The sequence below is a fragment of the Salvelinus namaycush genome, chromosome 30 (assembly GCF_016432855.1).
Source record: "Salvelinus namaycush isolate Seneca chromosome 30, SaNama_1.0, whole genome shotgun sequence".
NCBI lineage: Eukaryota > Metazoa > Chordata > Actinopteri > Salmoniformes > Salmonidae > Salvelinus > Salvelinus namaycush.
In genome coordinates this window covers 20,579,840-20,604,218 of record NC_052336.1, presented here as the reverse complement: position 1 = coordinate 20,604,218, position 24,379 = coordinate 20,579,840, and the positions used below count along the sequence as shown (strand labels likewise).

General features: G+C 45.0%; 1 protein-coding gene across 1 annotated transcript; it reads left to right on the top strand.

Moving 5' to 3' along the window:
* The first annotated feature begins 581 nt into the window (after window positions 1–581).
* Window positions 582–23,919, top strand: LOC120024980 (pyruvate kinase PKM-like). Its single transcript, XM_038969378.1, has 11 exons — window positions 582–661; window positions 6,305–6,483; window positions 7,283–7,374; window positions 14,301–14,432; window positions 14,885–15,071; window positions 15,257–15,527; window positions 15,751–15,901; window positions 16,047–16,199; window positions 17,335–17,501; window positions 20,032–20,213; window positions 22,762–23,919. Exons 2-11 carry the CDS (start codon window positions 6,327–6,329, stop codon window positions 22,866–22,868), a joined length of 1,599 nt encoding a protein of 532 aa, XP_038825306.1. The 5' UTR covers window positions 582–661; window positions 6,305–6,326; the 3' UTR covers window positions 22,869–23,919.
* The last annotated feature ends 460 nt before the right edge of the window (window positions 23,920–24,379 follow it).

Below are 24,379 nucleotides of genomic sequence, written 5' to 3'. Positions count from 1 at the left end.
GATACTATGTGTGTGGGTGAGAGGAGTGGAGACTGGAAAGGAGAGAAGTACTGATTTGTTTGAGAGTGAGATACAATAATTTTCTGACATATTTGTTACGGCTTCGAGGATGTACGTGCATCTTTTGGTGTGTCTTTCCTGGGATTTTCACATCTCCAACCACCATGATGGGCATACATTTATGCAATTATTGACTATACAGTGAGATTGAGCATAGTGTCACTGAAATACAGGTAATTGAATACAAGACCCTATGGTACCCAATCCGATGTTCAAGAAATTATACCACATCCCTGAGTCACATGTCGGCCCCATGCTTCAGAGATGCTTCTCAGGTTCCTGATTGGACATCAGCGGTATCGCATCACCGCACTTTCATTATGTTCCTTTATGTAAACTTCCCCTTGTTTACCGGGTGTTTCTTTTCTTCAAAGAATAGATCAGAAATCATACATAAATACATTCTAAATATGTATGAATTATTGAAACCATATATTTCGATTGAATTCATTATATAATTTTAATAGCGACCTACTTCTTTATCGCGGATGGATACGTGACGGATCGGACAAAAAATAGTTCCGGTTGAGTTTAGGAGATCACCTTGAGCAGCTGGGTGTAAGAGAAATACGTCAGTCTAGCAGTTGTTCATCGAAGTAAGGTGAGTCTCGTCACAAGATCTATAGCTAGCTAATGACATGATGTACGTTTGTTTTGCAGGACTTCTGTCACCAAATGGCCCTTTTATTCATTTAACGGTCTCATATTATGTGTTGCCAGCTGGTTTCTTTAGTGACATAGTCCCGGCAATGGATGTATTCCGAAAGAAAACTGTCTAGATAGTAAGAGGTAATAGTAGTGGTCACTTGGAACCATCTTAAACCGCAAACCATGTGGTGTTGTAGTCATACAAAGAATGGTGTCGTTTTGTCAGTGACTAACTCAGTATGATGCAGCTTTCTCAAGTTAACTATTCATACAGGTGAACTTACTATTTAATTACTATTTTTCTGAGTGGTGTTATTTGTCATGAACTATAACATGGTATCAGTCTAAAACATGTAACGTTATTTTAAAGCGGGGAGAATAGTAAAATACGAGTGCGTTTGTCTTGTCTCGCGTGGTGGGTGTGGTTGCCCGATGAACTTGGAATTCCATTGGCCAGTTTCTCTTCGCAATATCTTAAATTCGTGAAACTGTGACGCAGAGATGGAAACGTGCCCTGTGGCGCATTAGTGGATGCATTGTACTGCAAAAAGATGACTGCGACCATTCTCATGTTACCAACTTATTATTAAAACTACCGATTAATTAATCAGATGTGCGGTCCACCCGGCCTCATGAACAAAACTGTTATTCGCACTGTGACTTTCAGTGGTCTGGTGTCCTTTTGTTGGAATTAAGTTTACAACAAGCACCTTTACTGCAGTGGTGTGGCCTCACTGACATGTCAAACCATAGGGCCCTATAAAATCCGCGATACGGAGAACGCAGACAGAAAAAAACTATTTTTTATATGGCCCTAAATATGTCACAATGGATTGGCTTTGTTGACACTGGGAGGAGGGGGGGAGTCAGTGCAACCTTCTAGAATCCCTCCACTGCAGTGCCTGTTTATTGACTAGTCATAGAGTATAGTATTGATGTATCAGCCTCCATCAAACCCTGACCTTGGTTAGTTCTTCCATTTCTCCCAGCTCCCAAATCAAATGGTTATGTAGGCCTTCTTTTTTTCTTTTTTTCTTTGATGAAGCCTGCCTAGACTAACTTGAACAATTAGCAAATTTCATATCAGAAATGTGTGCTTAGTCAGTCTCGGAACTAATTTAGGCTTCACATTAAGGTTTAGTGCTCCTCCTAAGTCTGGTTAGGACTATTCCTGAGATGTTCAGCCATTGTTATGTAACAGATTCTTCTGGCCCAGAGCCCTGTGTAGGAGGAAATACAAGCCACCCTGGCCCTATACTCTACACAGCATCAGCCAGGTCACTTGAGGGAGCTTCTATTTTGGTGTGCTAGGGCATAGTAGCACTTCTCAGTAGGTTAGGAATCTTGTGTTATCAGTGGGGACAGGAGTGGCTGGGCTTTACTATGGTATGTCCCAACATAGTGCATCTCGTAGGGGTGTGAGAGGCCTAGGTTATAGGGCACTGAAGTATACATTATCTGGCAGTCTGCATACCCAGAGTACTGGGGTGGGAGCACGTAGGCTGCAGGCCCCACAGTAAATGTCTAAAATACTCCCACTATGGTGTCACCTTTTAGTCATTTCCTGCTGTAACTTTCCAGAGTGTCATATATCATGCAATAGCCCCCTAATGGTGCATGGGGAGAATGACTAGGCACCTCTTCCTCTGAAGTTTGTTCTCAACGAGGTGAATCTGAAGTACTCAGAATCCCCAGGTTGAAAACCCCACCTATGACTCACTATTTTGCACAGCATATTCCCAATCTCCTACTCAACTGCTATTGAGAGTTGAGTAAGAAGACATATAGCCATGGCTCCTCTGTGAACTGTCCTTAACCTGGTGCAGTGTTTTGGGGTGTAGGCCTACACTGACTGCATTTGTTTTTCTGCATAGTCCTGCTGCAGCTGGTGTCACTTCCATGCAGTCTGTCATGCATAGTGGTAGCCTTGCCTCCTGCTCTTGGCTATGTCTGGCAATATGAGACTAGCATAGTGCCTACAGGTGCTGCGTAACGCTAGGCGGCAGCGTAGCAGAACATGGATACTTTTTCCTGTGTAATGCAATGCAGCACAGAATGCAACGGTGTTACCCGACCATGATGTATGGCTACTGCCACCCCATTGCAGCATGATGCAATGCACTAATCCCAGGCTAGCATTTTGCTTTCTACACAGGCTTACCCTGTGTACATTATTAGAATACACATCCAACATTTTAGAGCCCTAGGGGTGATATGACCTAGTGCTGCCAACATTGTTTACCACAGCACACTGTCTCATGTACATCTGCAGTATCAGGGCACGCAACCTGCTCCTTGGATGCAGTAGCCTGGACTGTGTGTGCTGCAGCACATCCTCACTGAAGAGAAGAGGATTTATTCCTGAGCTGTGCGTAGGCAGGCAAGTCACTACCAGGAGTTCCTGTCTATCCGGTTAGCTCTGCTGCTTTTCCTGCTGCGCTCTGTGGGGACCGGGGGTCACAAGCTGGGCATCCTCTGGAGGTCTGTAGCAGCTACGTTCTTGTACGTCCACAGGAAGAACAGAAAGGTCTACTGGTACGTCACATAGCTGAATGACGAGACTGACTCAATCAAAGTAGCGCAGGGGGAGAGCTAGGCTTCTCGAGGTCACCAGTGTAGGATTATAGGCTACGTCAGTGTCATCATGGCTGCTCCTAGGGTGTCATCTGTAAGGCAACCTCTGGCTATGTTGCCAATGCGCAGTGGAGACATCGCGGTGTGTGTGTGAGAATTTGTGAGTGAAAGCGAGGGGACGGGGTGAGGGGGCAGTACGTAGGCATGGAGGATGTAAAAGGAAGGATATTCGGTTCCAGTGAGCAGTGCTGTTGGAAGGGTTTGGATAGGATTGATAGCCGCAGAGCAGCTCTAAAGTTAAACCTAAGTGACCCAGATGCATGTCTATTACTGGTGTGAGTCACTGGCCCCAGGTCAACCCTTACATACTTTACATCTTTGTCACAGGCATATGAATGGTGTCTCAGTAATAAAGGGTGGCTCAGATTGGCATGGCCTTGGACTGTATAGCATCTTTTGGTGATACATCAACCCAGCTGTGTGTTAGTCACAGGGTAGGGAGGGTTTCCTGAGGAAGCATAGCTGGGTCATGTCAGGACTCCATCAGAGGCTGTAGGATAGTTCCAAACTAGTCCCTGTTGATATCGTGGGAATAAAACCAAAGTGACCATATAAACAGCAATTGCATTATAAAGTGACACTGTATGCATTTTAACTGTATGCATTTTATGTAGCCTATGGCACTGATTTCAATGTGCAAATGTTGAACTTGATATCGGCAACCTCTTGAGTTTGTTGCTGGTTACCTAACCAGCCTTTGTTGGCACTTGACATAAGAGCCCATCACATGTCTCACCCCCCAATAAAAATGAAATCACTGTTAGGCTTTCTGCAGGCTGCTATAAACAGTGTGTTCCAGGGATAAGAATCTAGGCTTCATTTGAGACGAGACATTGTAGGATTTCTGTTCAGCAGCCTCCTTCTGCAGTCTACATTGTGCTCTGTCTGGGGGCTACCCCGTGCTGTGTACGCAGTTGGGAGTCTGGAGAGAGCAGGATGTGACCGTGCTCGCGTACAACACTGTGCTGCTGCCTTTGAGGCTCTGTGACGTCACTGAGCTGCTGCCTATTGGTTTTACTGCTGCTGTGTGGCAGGGCCCTGTCACGATTCATTTACACGCTGGAAGAGATGAGCTGAGTGTAGGCCTGGTTCTAGAGGGTAGCCTGCCCTAAATAGTAGTGGGGTGGGGGGTGATCGATACAGTTACATATCAGGATATTATTTTTGCCAATGTATCGTTTTACAATATCACTATTTTTGTGCTAGTTGGCTGTACCTGTACTGAAACTCCAGTATTTTTCCTTCATAGCCTGTTCTCCATCTTTTTAAATAGGGAGTCAATTTGTTTTCAGAGCTTTTTTCCCATGACTGAGTACTTGTTTTCTTATGGCTCTCTCGTCCCTCTGCAGCAGGCATATGGTGATCAATATGTTTGGACCATCGAATCGCAAGAAAATCACAGTATCGACTCGCAATACATATAGAATCGTGATACAATATGTATCGGCACCTAAGTATGGTGATAATATCCTAAGGTCCCAGGAAATTCCCAGCCCTGCTGAAATGGCCTACTGGCAGAAAGGAGAATCTGTAGCCAAATGAATGAGAACAAGGAGGTTTTGGGGTGCAGAATACATTGGCGAATGCAAATGTTAGGCTAACAAATTTAGCCTCGGCTAGATTAGTAATTCTGAGGGGAAATATGTGATAAGATTGTGTTTTGCAGTAAGCAGGACTACTGAGGAAGATAACATGCTCTCTCTGTCCCTATGCATTCTGCAGATTCCAATATATTTTTTTAAAGTAGGGTCTTAAAGGTCCGCCAGACTAGTGCAACTGGCATCTGTTCACCACAAGGTAGACTAACAGATGTAGCCTATTAGAAAGCTTAGTATTTCCTAGAAGCTCCACCTTGAAGCAATCAGTGAGCGTGTTCTCTGTTCATGTGAGTGTTACTCTATAATTTAGACTGGGTGAAAGTCAACTCTACACTGGTTAGTGTTTAGGCTAGTCCAGTTTGGTAACCCTGTCTTGTGTCCAGGGCAGCCCTCCAGGGATCCCCCTTGTCATGCATACCTTCTGGCTGTGGTATGTTCGCTATCTATTGCCACATTCCTGGGTTACAACATAACCATGGCAACAGAGCCCCTGTCACAGCTTACAGAGTTGCCTCAGACTCCACACTCTCTCAAAGTAGCAATGCTCCACCTTACACAAACAGAACTACCTCATTGACTGTTTTTTAGCTTGCCCTAAAGCCATGGAGAATTTGGCCTGACCTACAGTACCTGTACAAAGAGCCTGTTTTGTTATACTGTCAAGATGGACACTAGAAAAGGGAAGTGTTTTGACTCTTGAGCAAGAGAACTTTGTGGTGCTATGAAGTAACCTATTGGGTTTGATGCAGTCCTTCTCAATGTCCCCTTGTTTTTCAACAGCTCTGTATTGAACCATGTTGAAAGTGATCTGTCCCAGGTTGGAGGAAGTAATGAAAACACTGTGCCAGTCAGGGCTGCGGTTGCCATGGGTGACTCGGGAGAACACAACGTGCAAACAGCTCAATGTGCTTCTCAGTGAAAGAATGCTGTGGAATGTTACTGTAGCCCAGGCTATATTATAGATCAATCGTATTTAGGCCCATGTCTTTATTGTCTATGGTGCAGCCTGAGAACCAGCAGGGAAGGGTTTCAATCACACTTGCTGTTTTTTCAGATGTAGTCTTTTGAACGGGTTCCTCATTCCACAAACAAACTGTTATTTGCACAGATGTCAGTTGATTCAAAGCCACATACTGTGCCTCCAATAAGCTGTTGTGTGCTAATTCCTGAGGCTATACAGTGTTGTAGACTGGTGGATCTAAAGTTGATGGTTTCATGAACCAGTGTGGTCCTCTGTGTTTAATGTGGCAGTCCAGTCCATGACCTGATAGTGCCTGAGATTGGTGACACTGAATTGAGTGAACCATTAGCACCTTACTGTCTTAGTAGTATGCCCTTCATGTTACCTCATCTCTCTCCTCCAGGACTTCTTCAAAATCTGCCATCATGCCCGGTTCAAAGTCTCAAGATATGGGCTCTGCCTTCGTCCAGACGCAGCAGCTCGGCGCTGCCATGGCCGACACCTTCCTGGAGCACATGTGCCTGCTGGACATTGACTCTGAGCCCACCACCGCCCGCAACACTGGCATCATCTGCACTATTGGTCAGTGGCTACACGCTAGGGTGGTATCCAGATTGTCTTACCTTCATACTGACCTTGTGCATTCTGGGATATTCGTTAATACCGGCACTGAACACAAGGGCTGCTATTTTCAAACCCCACTGTGCCTCTGTAATTCGAAGGTTAGCAATGCTAACAGGTATATGTAAAATCCCATAGAAAATGCTAACGAATGCATTGCCAAATGTCTGACCTAAACTATTTGGAGGACAGACAGCCATCTAGCTGAAGATGGGATAACTAGCTACTAAATTAGTAAACCAAATGCACAACTGCATAGCTTTTAGCACATTAACTTAATAGTTAGAAGATATCTAGATGGGAAACATTTAGTTGTGAATTCCATACTGTAACTACATCACCTGGCGCGTGCTGCACAACCGTGAGTGACTCAAGGCTACGGTCTTGTTGTGTGCTTGTAAACACCACGTGTCTGGGGACTTCTGCTGAGTTTCATAATGCAAAAATTATTTAACAGGTGAAATTCTTCATCACAAATTGACTGAATGTATTTACTTAAAGTAGCAACAAATATTTAAATAGTTTCAACAGTATTGAAAAACCATCCCGTGGCTATTTCCAAATACCCCGGTATATGGTACATCGCCACACACAATGGATGCTAGCTTTCAAATGTCTGTAGGCCTATACTATTTTTACATCAAAGACCCTCTACTATAGGATGATGCTGTGAAATACCTACGGTATGACATCACACTAGTGTGGTGTGTATGTACACTGATGTTTAAACCCGACCTCTAACCCTTATCTGTCATAACAGGGCCAGCCTCCCGCAGTGTGGACATGCTGAAGGAGATGATCAAGTCTGGGATGAACATCGCTCGCATGAACTTCTCCCATGGATCTCACGAGGTGGGTTCCCTAGCATGTCCAGACACCTAGACTGCTGCAGTGGAGGATGATCACAGACTGGATCCAGACCTAAACCGTATATATCTGAATAGTAGTGAGGGGGGGAAGTCAGTAGTTAAATATCAGGATATTATTTTCACGATGTATGTTTGACTATCTCTATTTTTGCACTAGTTGGCTGAAACTGCACCAAAATGTCAGTATTTTTAATTCATAGCTTTTTAAATGGGGAGCAAATTTCTTTTCAGCACTTATTTCCATGACTGATCAAAACAGGTTTCTCATTGCGCGCCCACTTGTCCCTCTGCAGCAGCCATGGTGAGCAATATGTTTGAAACATTGAATTGCAATAAAATCCCAGTAATGAATCGTGATACATATCGCATCGGCACCAAATTATTGTGATCATATCGCGATACCCTGGCAATTCCCAGCCCAACTGAATAGCACAAACCCACACAGGCTGTTTTGATGAGCTTTATGTCAAGTTTAGCTGCACCAAGGTAATTTAAGTAAGAACAATAAATCAATACATAAGTACATGGGGGGGACATGGTGTGTGTGATAGATATATCTATCTCACACACACATGACAATTGGGCTAGGGGGTATAATATCACATTACACAAGGACCTTAAGGGACATACATACACTTATAATTCTAACAGCTTTTTTGTTGGTATTTAATTGTCTTTAAAAAAATTGTCCAAAAGAATAATGAAATGAATTACTATTAATTCCATGCAATACGTCTCCATAATAGTGTAAAATCTTCATGTGTTCAATTATAAATCTATTGATATCTTACCACAGATTCCTTACATGGAGACAATGCCAAGAAAGATGAAACACTGTTTTGGGTGGTTAATTCAAATTGTACCTTTTTTCTAATGGTGTTTTTCTACAACTTCTTCATATTGTGGTTGGCAGGATAATATTTAGAAAATAACAAAATTAAGGAAGTTCTTAAGTAGGTGTGTGTGTGGCAAGATCCAAACTTTTTTCCAACAGATATTATCAATAAAACTGTTCCAAAAAGGCATGACATAAGGTAGGTTTGTATAGCTCTGTTGTTGAATGGCCCCAAAGGGGGAAAATATACATATTTCCTACTGATGAGACAACAGGGTTAATTGAAGGTAGGCTCTGAGGGTCAGGTCTTGACACGTTCCTGAATAATAAAGCAACACCGAGGGAATGGCATCTAAAACATTGCAAAATCTTTAGGTGTTACAGGGATCTTGTATAGTGATAAGAATTCCTTATAACTAAGTAAAAAAAAAACTCTGCATTTACAAGTTGGTTCACCAATAGGATATTATTTTGGAACCAATATTCTAAAAACAAAGCAGTATTTTAATACAATATGTCCCGATTATTCCATATCTGTGTGGAGAAATTATGACGAATTTGCTGACGAAAAGCAGAGTTTCACTGGAAGTTTGTCGATTATTATAATTGCAAACCAACATGAAGTAAAGGTCACCAAAAGTAGAGAAGACATGATGCGGAATAAAGTTCCACATAGAAGGGGGTCTTAAGATCAATTGGATAAATCAATTCCTAAGTATTATTGAAGTGCAGAATTCAGACCCCTGTACTCGTGTTCATTACTTCAGTTTTTTCCTAATGTAGTGGGTACGGTTTCTCCACAGAAATTTTAAAAGCATCTGCTTAATCTATTTGCTTATTTTATCGTTAAGTTGTAAAGAGCGGCATGTGTTAGCCTAGAGATAATGAGAGAATGCCAAGAGTGTGCAGAGCTGTCATCAAGACAAAGGGTGGCTACTTTGAAGAATCTCAAATATAAAATATATTTTGATTCATTCTTTTTGTTACTACATGATTCCATGTATTATTTCATAGTTTTGTTGTCTTCACTATTATTCTACATTGTAGAAAATAGTAAAAATAAAGAAACCCTTGAGTAGGTGTCAACTTTTGAATGGTACTGTGTGTGTGTGTGTACATGAGACCTTTCTCACTTACAAGTAAGTATTAATAACTACGTAGAACAATAACAATAAGTCAGAGCAGATCTGTATGCATAAAAAATAAATACAACTTTCAGTCCTTGAGTTTGTAAACAAAATAGGCTGCCATCTGGTCATACAAGGAAAAAACCTAAAAAATGATTGAGGTACCTGAGTAGTCTGGAAAATTGTGACCCAAGGCTTGTTAGATAGTCATTACAAGGAAAATGGAATATGGATTTCCAAACTGTTGATGAAGCATCGTCCTCCGACGTAGGCAGGATTCTGCTCATTTTGTGCTTTCTTGATCGTTGGCCACAACTTGTTCCTCGTTTCTATGTCCTCCAGGCTGAGATGCTTGGCGACATGCAGACCATGGCTCTGAAGGAACGGCTTTCCAGACAGCATCCCTGTAGAATCTGGCAGTAAAGAGGATGATTTCCACTTGGTCTTGAATCGTTTTGCTGTTGCTTCTTGCCGATGCTCAATGCCGACGGTATCACCGACTTTGTTCTTCTCTGCAGGTGTAACTTCTTGGCAGATCCGGATAGCGTCGCGCATCCTCATTCTCCACCTCGGGCATGACGTAGTCTCAGGATCCATCTTCTTGTGTATTGCTGCAGATCAGTGACGTTTATGGTAGACATTGTTATTCTGTTCCACCTTTTCCACACCAACTGTAGCCACTAATTTTCACATCCTTGATTTTACCTCACACAAACTCCAGTCTTTTTCCAGCCTTCGATTACCATGGTGTTTGCACCTACCATTTTCTCAATGGTGTCAGACCTGGAGTTGATGAGTAAGGAGAGGGTAGCCAAGCTGTCAGTCCCTGTTGGGTTTTTTGGAGGGTGGAGGTTTGCACGGAGTAACCGGTTAAAGAGGGGAACTCGTCATCTTCAACAGACTTTGAAAGCGTGAGATTATCCATAGGGCAAGCATAGTTATGGCAGTTGTCTAAGAACGTTCCTCTCTTGTTTAGCAATAGAACGGCTAGCTTCTATTTGTCACGGCATCGCATGGACATGATTGGTGCGCAGCTCGCTAAAACATCTGTTCAAGCTGCCATCTTGAACGCCTCCCTGCTCCAATGTCGTCATAGTCTGTCAGACATGCTTCTTTGCAAAGTATCAGCTACCTTCAGATCTCGTTTGAATATGAGATGTTCTAGGTGCCAACCAGGGTGTGCAGTTCAAGGGTGATCCTGACCAGACAACTCCAAAGGTAAGCCCTAAACTGTGAGATGGAGCAGGCAGACAGCAGTGGAAACCTTACCTGAGGTAGCTTGTGCCACTAAATTCTTAATCTGTGCCTTCCTCTTATCACCCCACCCAGGGTGCAGGCCTGGAGCAACCGGTTGCGTCACTCCCACTCGTCACACTGTCACCTGCTTCAGTTCTCTGTTCTGTAGAGGTCACTTACCAGGCCAAAGACGCTTCCTCTGTCTTAACCTGCTACTCTCCGGCAGGGGGCCTGAGCCACTCACCTTGTCATCTTGTCTGTCTCCTGGCCCTCTACTGGCTGTGCTGTGTCATGGAGGCTTATCAAAATGTTAGGATGGGCTCTTCCACGTCTTTATTTATATTTTCATGAAATTACATTTCCTCTTGCTGAAACTAGACCTGGCTTCGTCTGACTAGCTGCTCTAAGGCATATGCTGGAATGTAGTTATCTTGGTGTAATTTGGCACTGCACTATTGGCTCCCTTTGATGCCAAGGCTGTTTGTGGTGATAACTGGGAAGGAGAGAATGGAAATGAAGGCCTGTGTGATTACCTACCAATTAAGTGCTTAGGTAAAGCTCAGGTTACATTATCTAGATGGGAAGAAGCAGCATGAGCCATCTGGGGCAGCTGTCGCCAAGGGCAATGCTAGCACTGCCACTCAAGAATATTAGTGTAGTTGTAATGTACATGTGGACAGGCAGGTTGTAGTAGCATATTTAACTATTTGTAAACAGTGTTCTCTTGAGTAAATGTCCAGGTCATACTGTCTGTGAATAAGGTTTCATGTTAACCACACTCATGTTTACAACTGAAGGGTATTGCGCTGTGGGTGCCTAATCTGAATAGGGACTAGGCATAAATCAGGGGTTGACTTTAAGCTCTCATGGGTACTTGCCCATCTGGCAAGATGGGAGCAGTTTTCACATGCCTGAAGATTATGGTTACTTGTCCAAAATGTATTTGGTTTTACACTTGCACATGCCGTAAATTGAATTGTCTTTCACTCCAACATGGGGTTATGAAATGAACTTTTTGGTGAACCAGCCATAGTGTCTGGTGAATTAAAGTTCTGCTGAATATAAACAAATATTTTAAATCACAGAACTGAAACTTGCTTTTCTCTCTTTAACTTGCTGAGAAGAGGATAAATAATCCACATCATGAATACAACTCAACTTTCTATAGTAGTCAAGTGGAAAAATAGTTATTTTTGGCAAACTATCCCTTCAATGATGAGGCTCGCGAGGGAGTTGCTTTTTCCACAAGCCTTTTTGTCATGGCAAATTTAATGACACTGTAGACCCACTTCCTAGCTAGCACACTAGGCAGCTAAGTCAAATGAATATTCTGTCTAAACTGAAACATTTGAATTGTGAGGAGATTTCCTAAATGGAGGACTGCAAGCGCCACTTGATCCGTGACTCGCGCTACTGACATGGGTGCGTCTTTCTCATTGGGAGTTGAGACATGCAGTTAACTTCTACTTGCACACAATCCCGGATCCGGGAGCACCCCCATCAGTAAAAAAGCTGACTAGCATAGCCTAGCATAGCGTCACAAGTAAATACTAGCATCTAAATATCATTAAATCACAAGTCCAAGACACCAGATGAAAGATACACATCTTGTGAATCCAGCCATCATTTCTGATTTTTAAAATGTTTTACAGGGAAGACACTATGTAAATCTATTAGCTAACCACGATAGCAAAAGACACAACTTTTTTCCCCCATTTTTTTCCTGCATAGGTAGCTATCACAATTTCGACCAAATAAAGATATAAATAGTCACTAACCAAGAAACAACTTCATCAGATGACAGTCTGATAACATATTTATTGTATAGCATATGTTTTGTTAGAAAAATGTGCATATTTCAGGTATAAATCATAGTTTACCATTGCAGCCACCATCACAACTCTCACCAAAGCAACTAGAATAACTACAGAGACCAATGTGAATTACCTAAATACTCATCATAAAACATTTATGAAAAATACACAGCGTACAGCAAATGAAAGACAAAGATCTTGTGAATCCAGCCAATATTTCAGATTTTTTAAGTGTTTTACAGCGAAAACACAATATAGCATTATATTAGCTTACTACAATAGCCAACCACACAACAGCATTGATTCAAGCCAACAATAGCGATAACGAATAAACCAGCAAAAGATATTAATTTTTTCACTAACCTTCTCAAACTTCTTCAGATGACAGTCCTATAACATCATATTACACAATACATATAGAGTTTGTTCGAAAATGTGCATATTTAGCGGCACAAATCGTGGTTATACAATGAGAATAGTAGCCAAGCTGCCAACAATATGTCGGGAGAAATCTTGGGAGAGGCACCTAATGTAATCAGTAACTAATCATAAACTTGACTAAAAAATACAGGTTGGACAGCAAATGAAAGATACATTTAGTTCTTAATGCAACCGCTGTGTTAGATTTTTAAAATTAACGTTACTACGACATACAGCGTGCGTTAAAGCGAGACCGCACCGAAATTAATGGCGGAATATGAGTTTTACATTTTTCAACAGAACAACGAATTAACATCATAAATAGTATTTACTTTTTGATGAGCTCCCATCAGAATCTTGGGCAAGTTGTCCTTTGTCCAAAATAATCGTTGCTCGGTTGTAGATTGTCGCCTTCAACTTTGGAATTAGCAGTAAACATTAGCCATGTGGCCCAGACGTGCCCAACTCACTAGAGCGCAGCACAAAGAAATATCCGAAAATCGCAATATACTGATATAAACTGATAACTCGGTTTAAAATAACAACATTATGATGTCTTTAACACCTATATCGAATAAAATCAGAGCCGGATATATCTAAGGGCTATAACGGGAGCTTTCTAGAACGCCATCCTGAGGTCTGTCTTGCGTCATGGCGAAAGAAGGAAAGACTGGACCCCACGTTCCTAGCCCATTTATATGGCCTCAGATCTGCCTAGCAACTCCATTCCAATTCTCACTATTTGCTGACATCCAGGGGAAGGCGTATGCAGTGCATCTCAACCAATAGAAGACATGCAAATTAATAAACTGAACTCAGAACAGCAGGCTGATTTCAGATTTCTCACTTGCTGACAGGAAGATTGCTCCAACTCGAGTTCTGTTTTACTCACAGATATAATTCAAACGGTTTTAGAAACTAGAGTGTTTTCTATCCAATAGTAATAATAATATGCATATTGTACGAGCAAGAATTGAGTACGAGGCAGTTTAATTTGGGAACGAAATTTTTACAAAGTGCAAACATTACCCCCTATTGAGAAAAGGTTAACAGCATTAAAAAGAGTTTAAATTCACCAGATTTGGTGGGTGTTAAGTGGTTTTCCTTTGATTTGTGAGCTTAAACTTTGTGGGGAGGTGTTTTTATTATTCTCTATATTTTTTAAACTATACAGAGGGTAGCTAGATGTTTGACCTGCTGGTAACAGTTGTCTAGACCACGTCCTTGATTTCGGTCATATTTCTCACGTTTATGCCCTGATACAGTATGTTGTCAGCTGATTTATGCTCAGTTGTGTGACTCATTACACCGAAACTAGGTTTCCACCCTCCATGAGTTTTCCCATGCCTGAGCCATCTCATGTCGTCACTGAAATGTCAATGTCTGGCTGATGCGTTGTTGCTTTAGTGTTAAAAGCCTGTTCAAAAAAAGTATTTCCTTCTCTATAATGTTTTTTAAATTCTATTCTGTTCCACAGTACCACTGTGAGACTATTAAGAATGTGCGTGAGGCCTGTGAAAGCTTTGAGGCTGGCAGCATCCACTACCGCCCCGTGGCCATTGCTCTGGACACCAAGGGACCTGAGATCAGGACTGGACTTATCAAGGGAGTGAGTAGAACAATCAACTACCATGTTCCCAGCACACATCAACTGATTGGAGGCCCTATCCAATGTTTACTACACATTTTGTTGTACCAAATATTGAGTACAGATGTGGGATCTTAATTTGAGCCAGTTTGCTACAGCAGGGAAATAATACTGCAGCAACGGGAAATTAGAACTATAGTTAATAGACATTTTTGTAGGTGTTGATCCTTAAGGCAAAATCAAGCCTGAAATTTTTATGGAATTGCAAATTTCATAAGCCGCCTTCAACCTCAAATATACAACAAGGTTTACATTTCCGGCATATTTTGGACTACTTCAAGCTTGAGATTGGTATGGTAAAGGGTTAGAAAGATTTTTCTTAACCAATTTTAAACTCCTTTTACATTGAGTGGTTGAACCCCCACAGTCGTGGTTCCTATTGAGACTCATCCATGGTCCTTTGTGTGTGTCAGAGTGGCACATCTGAGGTGGAGCTGAAGAAGGGCAACATGATCAAGTTGACCCTGGATGATGCCTATCAGGAGAACTGTGATGAAGACAATCTGTGGCTGGACTACAAGAACATCACCAGGGTGGTGGAGCAGGGCAGCAAGATCTACATTGACGACGGACTCGTGTCCCTCCAGGTCAAGGAGATCGGTGAGTTCATGTCTGGCTCCCACTTAAGAGCTGAATAGACTAGAGAATATTCCTTTGCGGATCTGTGAGCCCTAGAATCCCCTCACTTACTGAACTTTTGGGTGGTTGGAGGATGGCCCGATGGAGCTTCCTATTCTTTATAGCCTGGAGATGTTATTGGTGTCTCCTTCAATGTGTGTCCCCAGGTGAGGACTACCTGATGTGTGAGATTGAGAATGGAGGGACCCTGGGCAGTAAGAAGGGTGTGAACCTGCCTGGTGCTGCTGTGGACCTGCCTGCCGTCTCTGACAAGGACATCTCTGACCTGACCTTCGGCGTGGAGCAAGGAGTGGACATGGTGTTCGCCTCTTTCATCCGTAAAGCAGCTGACGTGCACGCTGTCAGGAAGGTGCTGGGAGAGAAGGGCAAGAACATCAAGATCATCAGCAAGCTGGAGAACCACGAGGGAGTGCGCAGGTCCGTGTGATGGCATTAAATGCACAGAAATACAAGCCGATTTTTGATCCTTGGCTAGTAGAAATTGTGCTCGACTGGGCCAGTGCCCAAAATCGTTACATTCCGTCACTCGATTCACATTAGAATAAATGGCATGCAGTATGTCTTATCATAGTTTGTAAACATGATAGGATTGTTAAATCCGAATAGTATGTCTGAATCTGGTTTCCCGTCCCCTGTGCAGGTTTGATGAAATCATGGAAGCCAGTGATGGCATCATGGTTGCCCGTGGAGACCTGGGAATTGAGATCCCCACAGAGAAGGTGTTCTTGGCCCAGAAGATGATGATTGGCCGCTGCAACAAAGCCGGCAAGCCAATCACCTGTGCTACACAGGTCAGTGTACTTGTGACACCTTTTTTTAAATACAGGAGATATTTCTTTTTCCACAGGGATGCTACAGTTTGTTGTGATGTGAAAGGTTGTGTGTGTTATTACACTGTTGGTAGCCTGACATTGTGAGCCCCTGTCCTTCCCACAGATGTTAGAGAGCATGATAAAGAAGCCCAGGCCCACCCGCGCTGAGGGCAGTGACGTGGCCAACGCCGTGCTGGATGGAGCTGACTGCATCATGCTGAGTGGAGAGACCGCCAAGGGAGACTACCCACTGGAGGCTGTCCGCACACAGCACATGGTGAGACAGTGCCCCCTACAGTTACCATCCAGTACTGTCCTTCAGTCTGGGTGTCATCAGCCCCGGACTACCACTGGTCCTGACCTACACCGTATAGACCTATCAACAGCAGGGTCAGGGCTACTGGAAGTCATGTTGCTGAGGAAGTCGCACTCATTTCCACTTACACATTTATCATGTTTTATGTGATGTTTGTCAGTGTCAGCAAAAGCAATCTGGATTCAGCCGGTATTATATCGAGTCATAATGTTGTAATGATCCATAGAATGGTTGCTCACTAAGTTTTAATAGTACAGAGTGTAGGACATGGGTGGAGAATCTGGCTGACGCTGCCCTCATTTTCTTCTACTCAGGCCTTTAACAGCTGACTAGTTCAGCTGCTGCACTCCTCTCTGGATGTAGGCAGAAGTGACTCAGCAGTCCTTGAGCAGCTGCCTATGAGTTCACTGCAGCACCATGTCCTTCACACTCTTAAACACGTTTTTGCCTCTAAGAGTGCATTGTGAGTTAACTGAAAGCACTGTCCTACACAAGGACTGACATTAGGCTCAGATTAACTCTGCCTCTTAACAGCTTCTCTTTTACGGTCTTCAAATGTTTTCCCTCAATTTTTTTTATTGGACTTTGAAAGCTTTCTTCTTCGTTTAATTTCCTGTACTACCATCTCTTCACATGTGTAACTGTGCAAAGCATGCATGTTTTAACACCAGTTGACTATAGTCATCTGCCTATCTCGTAACCTCTAAACAGCTAAGTAGTTTGAATGAGCAGTCAGTTTGCGTGGTATGTAGTATCGGAATGTAGTTCTAACTATAGAATTACCATTACTAAAGCAGTTTAGTGTGTTATAATGCTGTGATGTGTTGCGGTGTTAGATGCCATAGCTACATGGACTGGCTGCGGTGGCCCATTGGATGTGTTTTTAACATGTATGTTTTGTTCTTGTCTCACTAAACTGCACTCTGACTAAACCTACATTTCTCTCATTTCCCTTTCCCTCTGCCTACCTCTCTCTCCCATCTCCTATTCCTTTCACCTTAACTTCCTACCCTCCATCTCGTCTCCTATCACTCTTTCCTTATGTCTGTCTGTCTGGTGTACTTCCTGTCTGTCTGCTACATCTTGCCTGTGCCAGATTGCTCGCGAGGCAGAAGCAGCCATGTTCCATCGGCAGGTGTTCGAGGACCTGCGGCGCGCCGCACCACACTCCACCGACCCGGCCGAGGCTATCGCCATCGGAGCCGTGGAGGCGTCCTTTAAGATCTTGTCCTCTGCGTTCATTGTGCTCACTAACTCTGGAAGGTAGGCAGGTGGCTGTAGCACGGCTGTTTGGAAGGGGGACTCAGGTTTGTGAGAAGCCAGAGTAGGGAGAGACAGGTACTGAATGAAAGAGCATGGCACACGTTTACAGGTCTTTACGGTCACAACAAACTGGAGACCACTGAAAATTGACTCATTATAAGAATGGTCTATATATCTGGTAGTGCCTCTGATCGACAGCCAATGTTTTAGTCGTTACATCCACTTAACTCCGTAAATGAACTGGACCAGGACTGGATAATCGCTTGCCATGCCTCTCAGGTGCGAGGCGCGCCTCGTGGTGGTGTGACTGAGAGGGAGGCGGGCGGACGGGAGGGAGGCGGGCGGACGGGAGGGAGGCGGGCGGACGGGAGGGAGGCGGGCGGACGGGAGGGAGGCGGGCGGACGGGAGGGAGGCGGGCGGACGGGAGGGAGGCGGGCGGACGGGAGGGAGGAGGGAGGGAGGCGGACGGGAGGCGGACGGGAGGGAGGGAGGGAGGCGGACGGGAGGGAGGGAGGGAGGGAGGGAGGGAGGGAAGGAGGCGGACGGACGGACGGGAGGGAGGCGGGCGGACGGACGGGAGGCGGGCTGACGGACGGGAGGGAGGCGGGCGGACGGGAGGGAGGCGGGCGGGCGGACGGACGGGAGGGAGGCGGGAGGCAGGCGGGCGGACGGGTAAGAGGGAGGGAGGCGGACGGGAGGGAGGCGGACGGGAGGGAGGCGGACGGGAGGGAGGGAGGGAGGGAGGCGGCAGGCGGACGGGAGGGAGGGAGGGAGGGAGGGAGGCGGGAGGGAGGGAGGCGGCAGGCGGACGGGAGGGAGGCGGCAGGCGGACGGGAGGGAGGGAGGCGGCAGGCGGACGGGAGGGAGGGAGGGAAGGAGACGGACGGGAGGGAGGCGGACGGACGGGAGGCGGGCGGGCTGACGGACGGGAGGCGGGCGGACGGACGGGAGGGAGGGAGGCGGACGGGAGGGAGGGAGGGGGACGGACGGGAGGGAGGCGGACGGGAGGGAGGCGGGCGGACGGGAGGACGGGAGGGAGGGAGGGAGGCGGCAGGCGGACGGGAGGAAGGGAGGCGGACGGGAGGAAGGGAGGCGGACGGGAGGGAGGGAGGGAGGGAGGCGGCAGGCGGACGGGAGGGAGGGAGGGAGGCGGTGGACGGGAGGGAGGCGGCAGGCGGACGGGAGGGAGGGAGGGAAGGAGGCGGACGGGAGGGAGGGAGGGAGGGAGGGAGGGAGGCGGGCGGGCTGACGGACGGGAGGGAGGGAGGCGGGCGGGCTGACGGACGGAAGGGAGGCGGGCGGGCTGACGGACGGGAGGGAGGCGGGCTGACGGACGGGAGGGAGGCGGGCGGGCTGACGGACGGGAGGGAGGCGGGCTGACGGACGGGAGGGAGGGAGGGAGGGAGGGAGGCGGACGGGAGGGAGGGAGGGAGGGGGGCGGACGGGAGGGAGGGAGGGAGGGGTGCGGACGGGAGGGAGGGAGGGAGGGGTGCGGACGGGAGGGAGGGAGGGAGGGGTGCGGACGGACGGGAGGGAGGGAGGGAGGGAGGCGGACGGGAGGGAGGGAGGGAGGCGGACGGGAGGGAGGGAGGGCGGACGGACGGAAGGGAGGGAGGCGGGAGGCAGGCGGGCGGGCGGGCGGGTAAGAGGGAGGCAGGTGGACGGGCGAGGAGGACGGCAGGGAAGAGAGGAGGGGAAGGTAGCGGCAGGGAGGAGAGGGACGGGCAGCGGCAGATAAGGGACTTACAGAACATGCAACTCTGACCCTTAACATCCTATTCCCCTACTTTAGATTGGTGGGGAACGGTTGCATGGTCCCAGATAGATGTCACCCTTCCGTGTGGGTGGAGTGTTCCAGGGTGGGTGGAGACAGTAATGTGAGCAGGGTGGGGGAGTGTTATGGGTTGGCGTGAACTGGGTTGTTCTAACAGAGGCCACTCTGTAGATGATAAATACAAGTAGAACACTTTTATTCATGAAGAGTCCTCAACATTATTGGGAACACCTGCATTGATAGAGCCATACAGTTTGTTGTCAGGGTAGAAGGTTCTGCAGCTGTATTGACAAAACACTGCAGTAGTTATTGAGTTGTGTTCACTCTCACATCCGCTGACCCTTTCTGACTGCTCAACCTTGACATTTTCCTAACTATTTTTAACTCTCATTGTGATGACTTTGTTTGACCGATCTAGAGTGACTGTCTTTGTAACCCCCAACAGAACCGACAGGATGAAATGTTAATTTTGACTGTGGCTTGTTTTAATGTTCACAATGAGACAAATCCTTAGACTTGTCTCCCATTGACATCAATGCATATTTATTTTACTATAGTAGGTCCTCCACTAATCAAATCATTAGTTTCCTAATATTTCAGAAATACATTTTTATAAAAAGTTTCAAATCTACCCCCTTTCTAGATTTTGTGTAGGCTTTGTTCAAGCCATATTGCCAGTATCTGAAATGGGAATGGCAGCAGGCCTTGGGTGTGTCCTTGGCTGAAGGAGTCTGAGCTGTGTTGTCTGTGTGCAGGTCAGCCCACCTGATCTCCAGGTACAGGCCCCGCGCCCCCATCATTGCTGTGACCCGTAACGGCCAGACCGCCCGCCAGGCCCACCTGTATCGTGGGATCTTCCCCGTCTTCTACAACAAGCCTGCCCACGATGTCTGGGCCGAGGACGTCGACCTCAGGGTCAACTTCGCCATGGAAATGGGTGAGAGTCTGCAGCCATTAAATCTCTCTTCATGAGCTGTAAGATCATGTGTTCTGTGTTCACCAGAAAAAGAGAAGCTCGGTCAGTCCGTCAGCTTCCAAACAGTCTAAACCAGGGGTGTCAAAGTCAAATGGACGGAGGGCCAAATAAAAAATTTAGCTACAAGCCGAGGGCCGGACTGTTCGAATGTTCATTGAAAAATTTTTAAATGACGCATATAGTCTAGTGAACCTAATTGAACCTACTGAAAACCTAACAAATATATTCCAATATGATCAGATAAATAAAGCAATATTTTCTTATGGCTCTGTCAGTAATCTTTAATTTTCAACAGACACAAAAGACAAATTTCCTTTATATAAAAATCCCCATAACATGAACATTAAATGAAAGAAACCGGTATTCAAGGCACCATCAGTAGCCTATATTTTCTATTTTAGCAAAAGTGGGCTAAATTTACTTCAAAGAAAAAAACAATAATAGCAATTTTCTATCATCCACTCAACTGAAATATTTTTAAAATATAATTGGATTGAAATACAATAAAATAAAGTGCAAAAATCTAGCCTTTTGTAGCCTTTGTTCCATGTCCATATTCTTGTTTTTGTCCGCGTGTTTCGTTTCATAATGTCGTCTCAGATTATACTCTTTCAGTACCGCCACACTTTCTCCACACAGAAGACACACAGGTTTTCCAGCTACCTCCGTGAACATATACTCCGACTCCCACCTTGTTTGAAACCCCCGGTTCTCAGTGTCCACCTTCCGTTTTGCCATTTTTGATGGGTATCTGAAAGTTAATTTTACTGTGATGCTGACGACTGCTGTGCCAATAAATATTGAAATGAAGCAGCCTACTGCTCGGTGCGTCACCGTTGCATTGTGGGAAATGTAGTATTGGTGCGTGTAAAAGATCTGCGGGCTGCCGGCTTGCTGCGGTCTGCGGGCCGGTTCTAATAATAAATCAAGATCATCCCAGGGGCCGTAAAAAACCTTCTCGCGGGCCGGATGTGGCCCGCGGGCCTTGACTCTGACATATGTGGTCTAAACCATGGGTCTCCAACCTTTTTGTAGCATGAGAGCTACGTTAAAAATACATTTTAAAAACGTCTAGGTTTCAAATAGGCACACTAATCCTCACCCCTGCAACTCTTCTGTGTCATTAGTGTACAAGAGAAAATATTGTGCTGTTTTCTGTCAATATACCTGGTAAAATAATTAAGCAATGAGGCCTGCGGAGGTGTGGTATATGGCCAATATACCACTGCTAAGGGCTGTTCTTACGCACGGCGGAGTCCCTGGACACAGCCCTTAGCCGTGGTATATTGGCCATGTATCACAAACCCTTGAGATGCCTTGCTATTATAAACTAGGGACCAATGTAATTAGAGCAGTAAATAAAAGTTCTGTCATACCCATGGTATACGGCTGTCAGCCAATCAGCATTCAGGGCTTGAACCACCTAGTTTAATGGTTAATAAACCACTCTAAGGGCGCTCCTATAAAATAGTTTTAGTTTCTTCTCCCAAATTCTGTTTTCTATTTAATTTCTTGGTTTTAGATTATTTTGTTTTTCACTGCATGCATTTGCGTAAACTCTGACAGACCCAGCTCAGAAGCCCAGCTCATGAGCTCCATTAGCACCATATTGTAATTTACAATGGAAAATGAATGTGTGTGTATGCAACAAATGTTAGTGTGTCGTGTCACACCGCATCAATTCGTTCCTTGAATCACACAGAAGTAGTTTGAAACTAAATGTATCGGAGCCCGTGAATCTAGATGTGTATCAAATTGTCTTGAAAGGGAAAGATGCACACCGATACTAACTTTCCTTGCTAGCTTAAAGTTAAAATCAATTCACTACCCTAGAACTTTGTTTGATCATATGCAAACCATAATGCAAAATATGCCTTTTTCAAAGCTGACTGTCACCAAACATTCACTGGGTTAATCATCTTTCCCTCAAGTCTCCCTCGCCAAACTATGTGCCTCATGAATGACGGTCTTAGAAACAGCTTGCACTTTATAAAAGGAGATTGCTGTTACTTTATAAATGTTGATCAGTACAATAAAGTCCCAAATGGAAGGGAAGCTGTCACCTGTAGCCCCAGGAGACGAACTGAAATCAGCCAAAAGAAGCTCAACTCAAAGCATCCAGTGAGTAGGCCAAGGCTACATCTTGATTTACAGTTTATCAATAGATTTACTATTCACATAAATGATTACCTTGATGTAGTTGGATTGTTTTTACCAAAGTCAAATTGATTGTATAATTGATGCATACATGGCTGTCTCAGAAGAAAATGACATTTTTAAACATTCCAAATGTAATATTGAACTCAATCTGCCCAAAGATTTATCAGATCAGTGTTGTAGCCTAGTTTCTGTCTCCAAGTGCCATTCTTTGACTCTAGATAATTTCTTGCTGTGGTATCACGATGCTGGACCTGGTATCACGATGCTGGACCTGGTATCACGATGCTGGACCTGGTATCACGATGCTGGACCTGGTATGGTGTTGACAACTGTGCTCTTTGTTTTCCAGGAAAGGAGCGAGGGTTCTTCAAGGAGGGAGATGTGGTGATCGTCCTGACCGGATGGCGCCCAGGCTCAGGCTACACTAACACCATGCGTGTGGTCGTGGTTCCTTGAATTATGACTACCCTCCTTTCCCCTTCTCACCCCTCCACTGTCTTTCCCTTGTCCCTCTGCTCACCACCCCCTGTCCCAACACCAGGGCTGACATCCCACAACAGTTTAGACTCACTGAAACAAACACCTGGTGGTGACTTAACCAATAGGAAATCTCCCCACTACAATCCACTCCTCTCCAGGGTTCCCCTCATGTAGGTGTGTTCTGTTCTCCAATCTCCAGGGTATCTGTATGCGCCAACCAGAAATGGCTGTATTTATTCACACACAAAAAAACATGTATGACTCTTACATTCAAACCAGACTGAAAGGCTAGGTTGCAGAGCTATTGATCTGTGCATCCTGGGCTCTTCTGTTTTGAGAGGGAGGTGGGGCACACCTTAAGAGAGCCTGCTGTACTGTAACTTGTAAATAAAACACACACTCCCATTCCTATAACGCGAACAAAATGGCGGCGATCCGAAGCGAACAGCTTTTCTTTATGACCCTGTCAGTTAAACTCTTCTCCCATACATAGCTCCTTGTAGTGCTGTCTATTTACATTGTGCACTGTATACTTGCTTTCTTTACACTCACAATCTACTGTAGACAATGTTACATTCTGTGTTATACTTTTGTGAAAGGTGAATTTAGATTCTGGGCATCCAATACTATGTATATTTTGTCTAACATAGAGAAATCCTATAATGTATTGGGTGTCCATGTTAGTTTGACTACAGTTTTTGTTTTGTGTGTTGAAGTATTCTTAAAGCCCTCAAATGTATTTGTATTTTGGTCATATAACTAAGTTGGCACTTAAGAACCACTGTATGTAAGCTGCTACATGGTTCTCTCAAATTAATGATGTATGAGTTTAGTACTTTGAGGGTCTTTCAGAGGGCACTGGGGGGTGGATAAAGGGATGAGTTGGACCTGCTCTCTAGTTCCTGTCGGTGATCTAGTGTGTGTGTTTAAATGTCCAACTGCTTCTTTGATTGTGATGGTAGGGTCTAACACAATGTTAACTGGTGTAATGAGTTGTCCTTCATTAAAAGAGACGAGCACCTGTCTTGTTCCTGTCATGTTATTACGGTAGTCTTAAACCCAGCTATCCTCTTAAGGTCAGACAGACCATTTGTTGTTGTGTACATGCCATCTCAGAACGGCTTGCCCCTTTTGAAGCTACTCACCGCTGACGAACTTTTAACACTACAGTACATAGAATTTACACTCCAAATGTGCCTCAGTTCATTTTCTTAATGTGGTCTTAATACTTCAAGGACTCCATGATATCAAGAAATTAGGGAAAGTCAATGAGCGTACTTGATGCCAATTTCAGTGGGTAATTTTATTGAACAAAGGCGTAAGAAAGCGGTTGTTGGTCACTGGCAGTCCTGGCTGTAAACCACCCCCACCTGCCTGTGTGCCTCATCCATCACCTCAGCCAGGAGCAGAGAGTCTGCCTGAGATATCCTGGGGCTCTCCTTCAGGCCACATACGAGTCGCCAGAGATTGCGTCTGCCCGACTACGT

Coding starts and splice junctions, on each gene's coding strand:
- LOC120024980 (XM_038969378.1), top strand. CDS start 6,327: ATGCCCGGTTCAAAGTCTCAAGATATGGGCTCTGCCTTCGTCCAGACG. Junction 6,484..7,282: donor TGGCATCATCTGCACTATTG/GTCAGTGGCTAC, acceptor CTGTCATAACAG/GGCCAGCCTCCCGCAGTGTG. Junction 20,214..22,761: donor CAACTTCGCCATGGAAATGG/GTGAGAGTCTGC, acceptor TTTGTTTTCCAG/GAAAGGAGCGAGGGTTCTTC.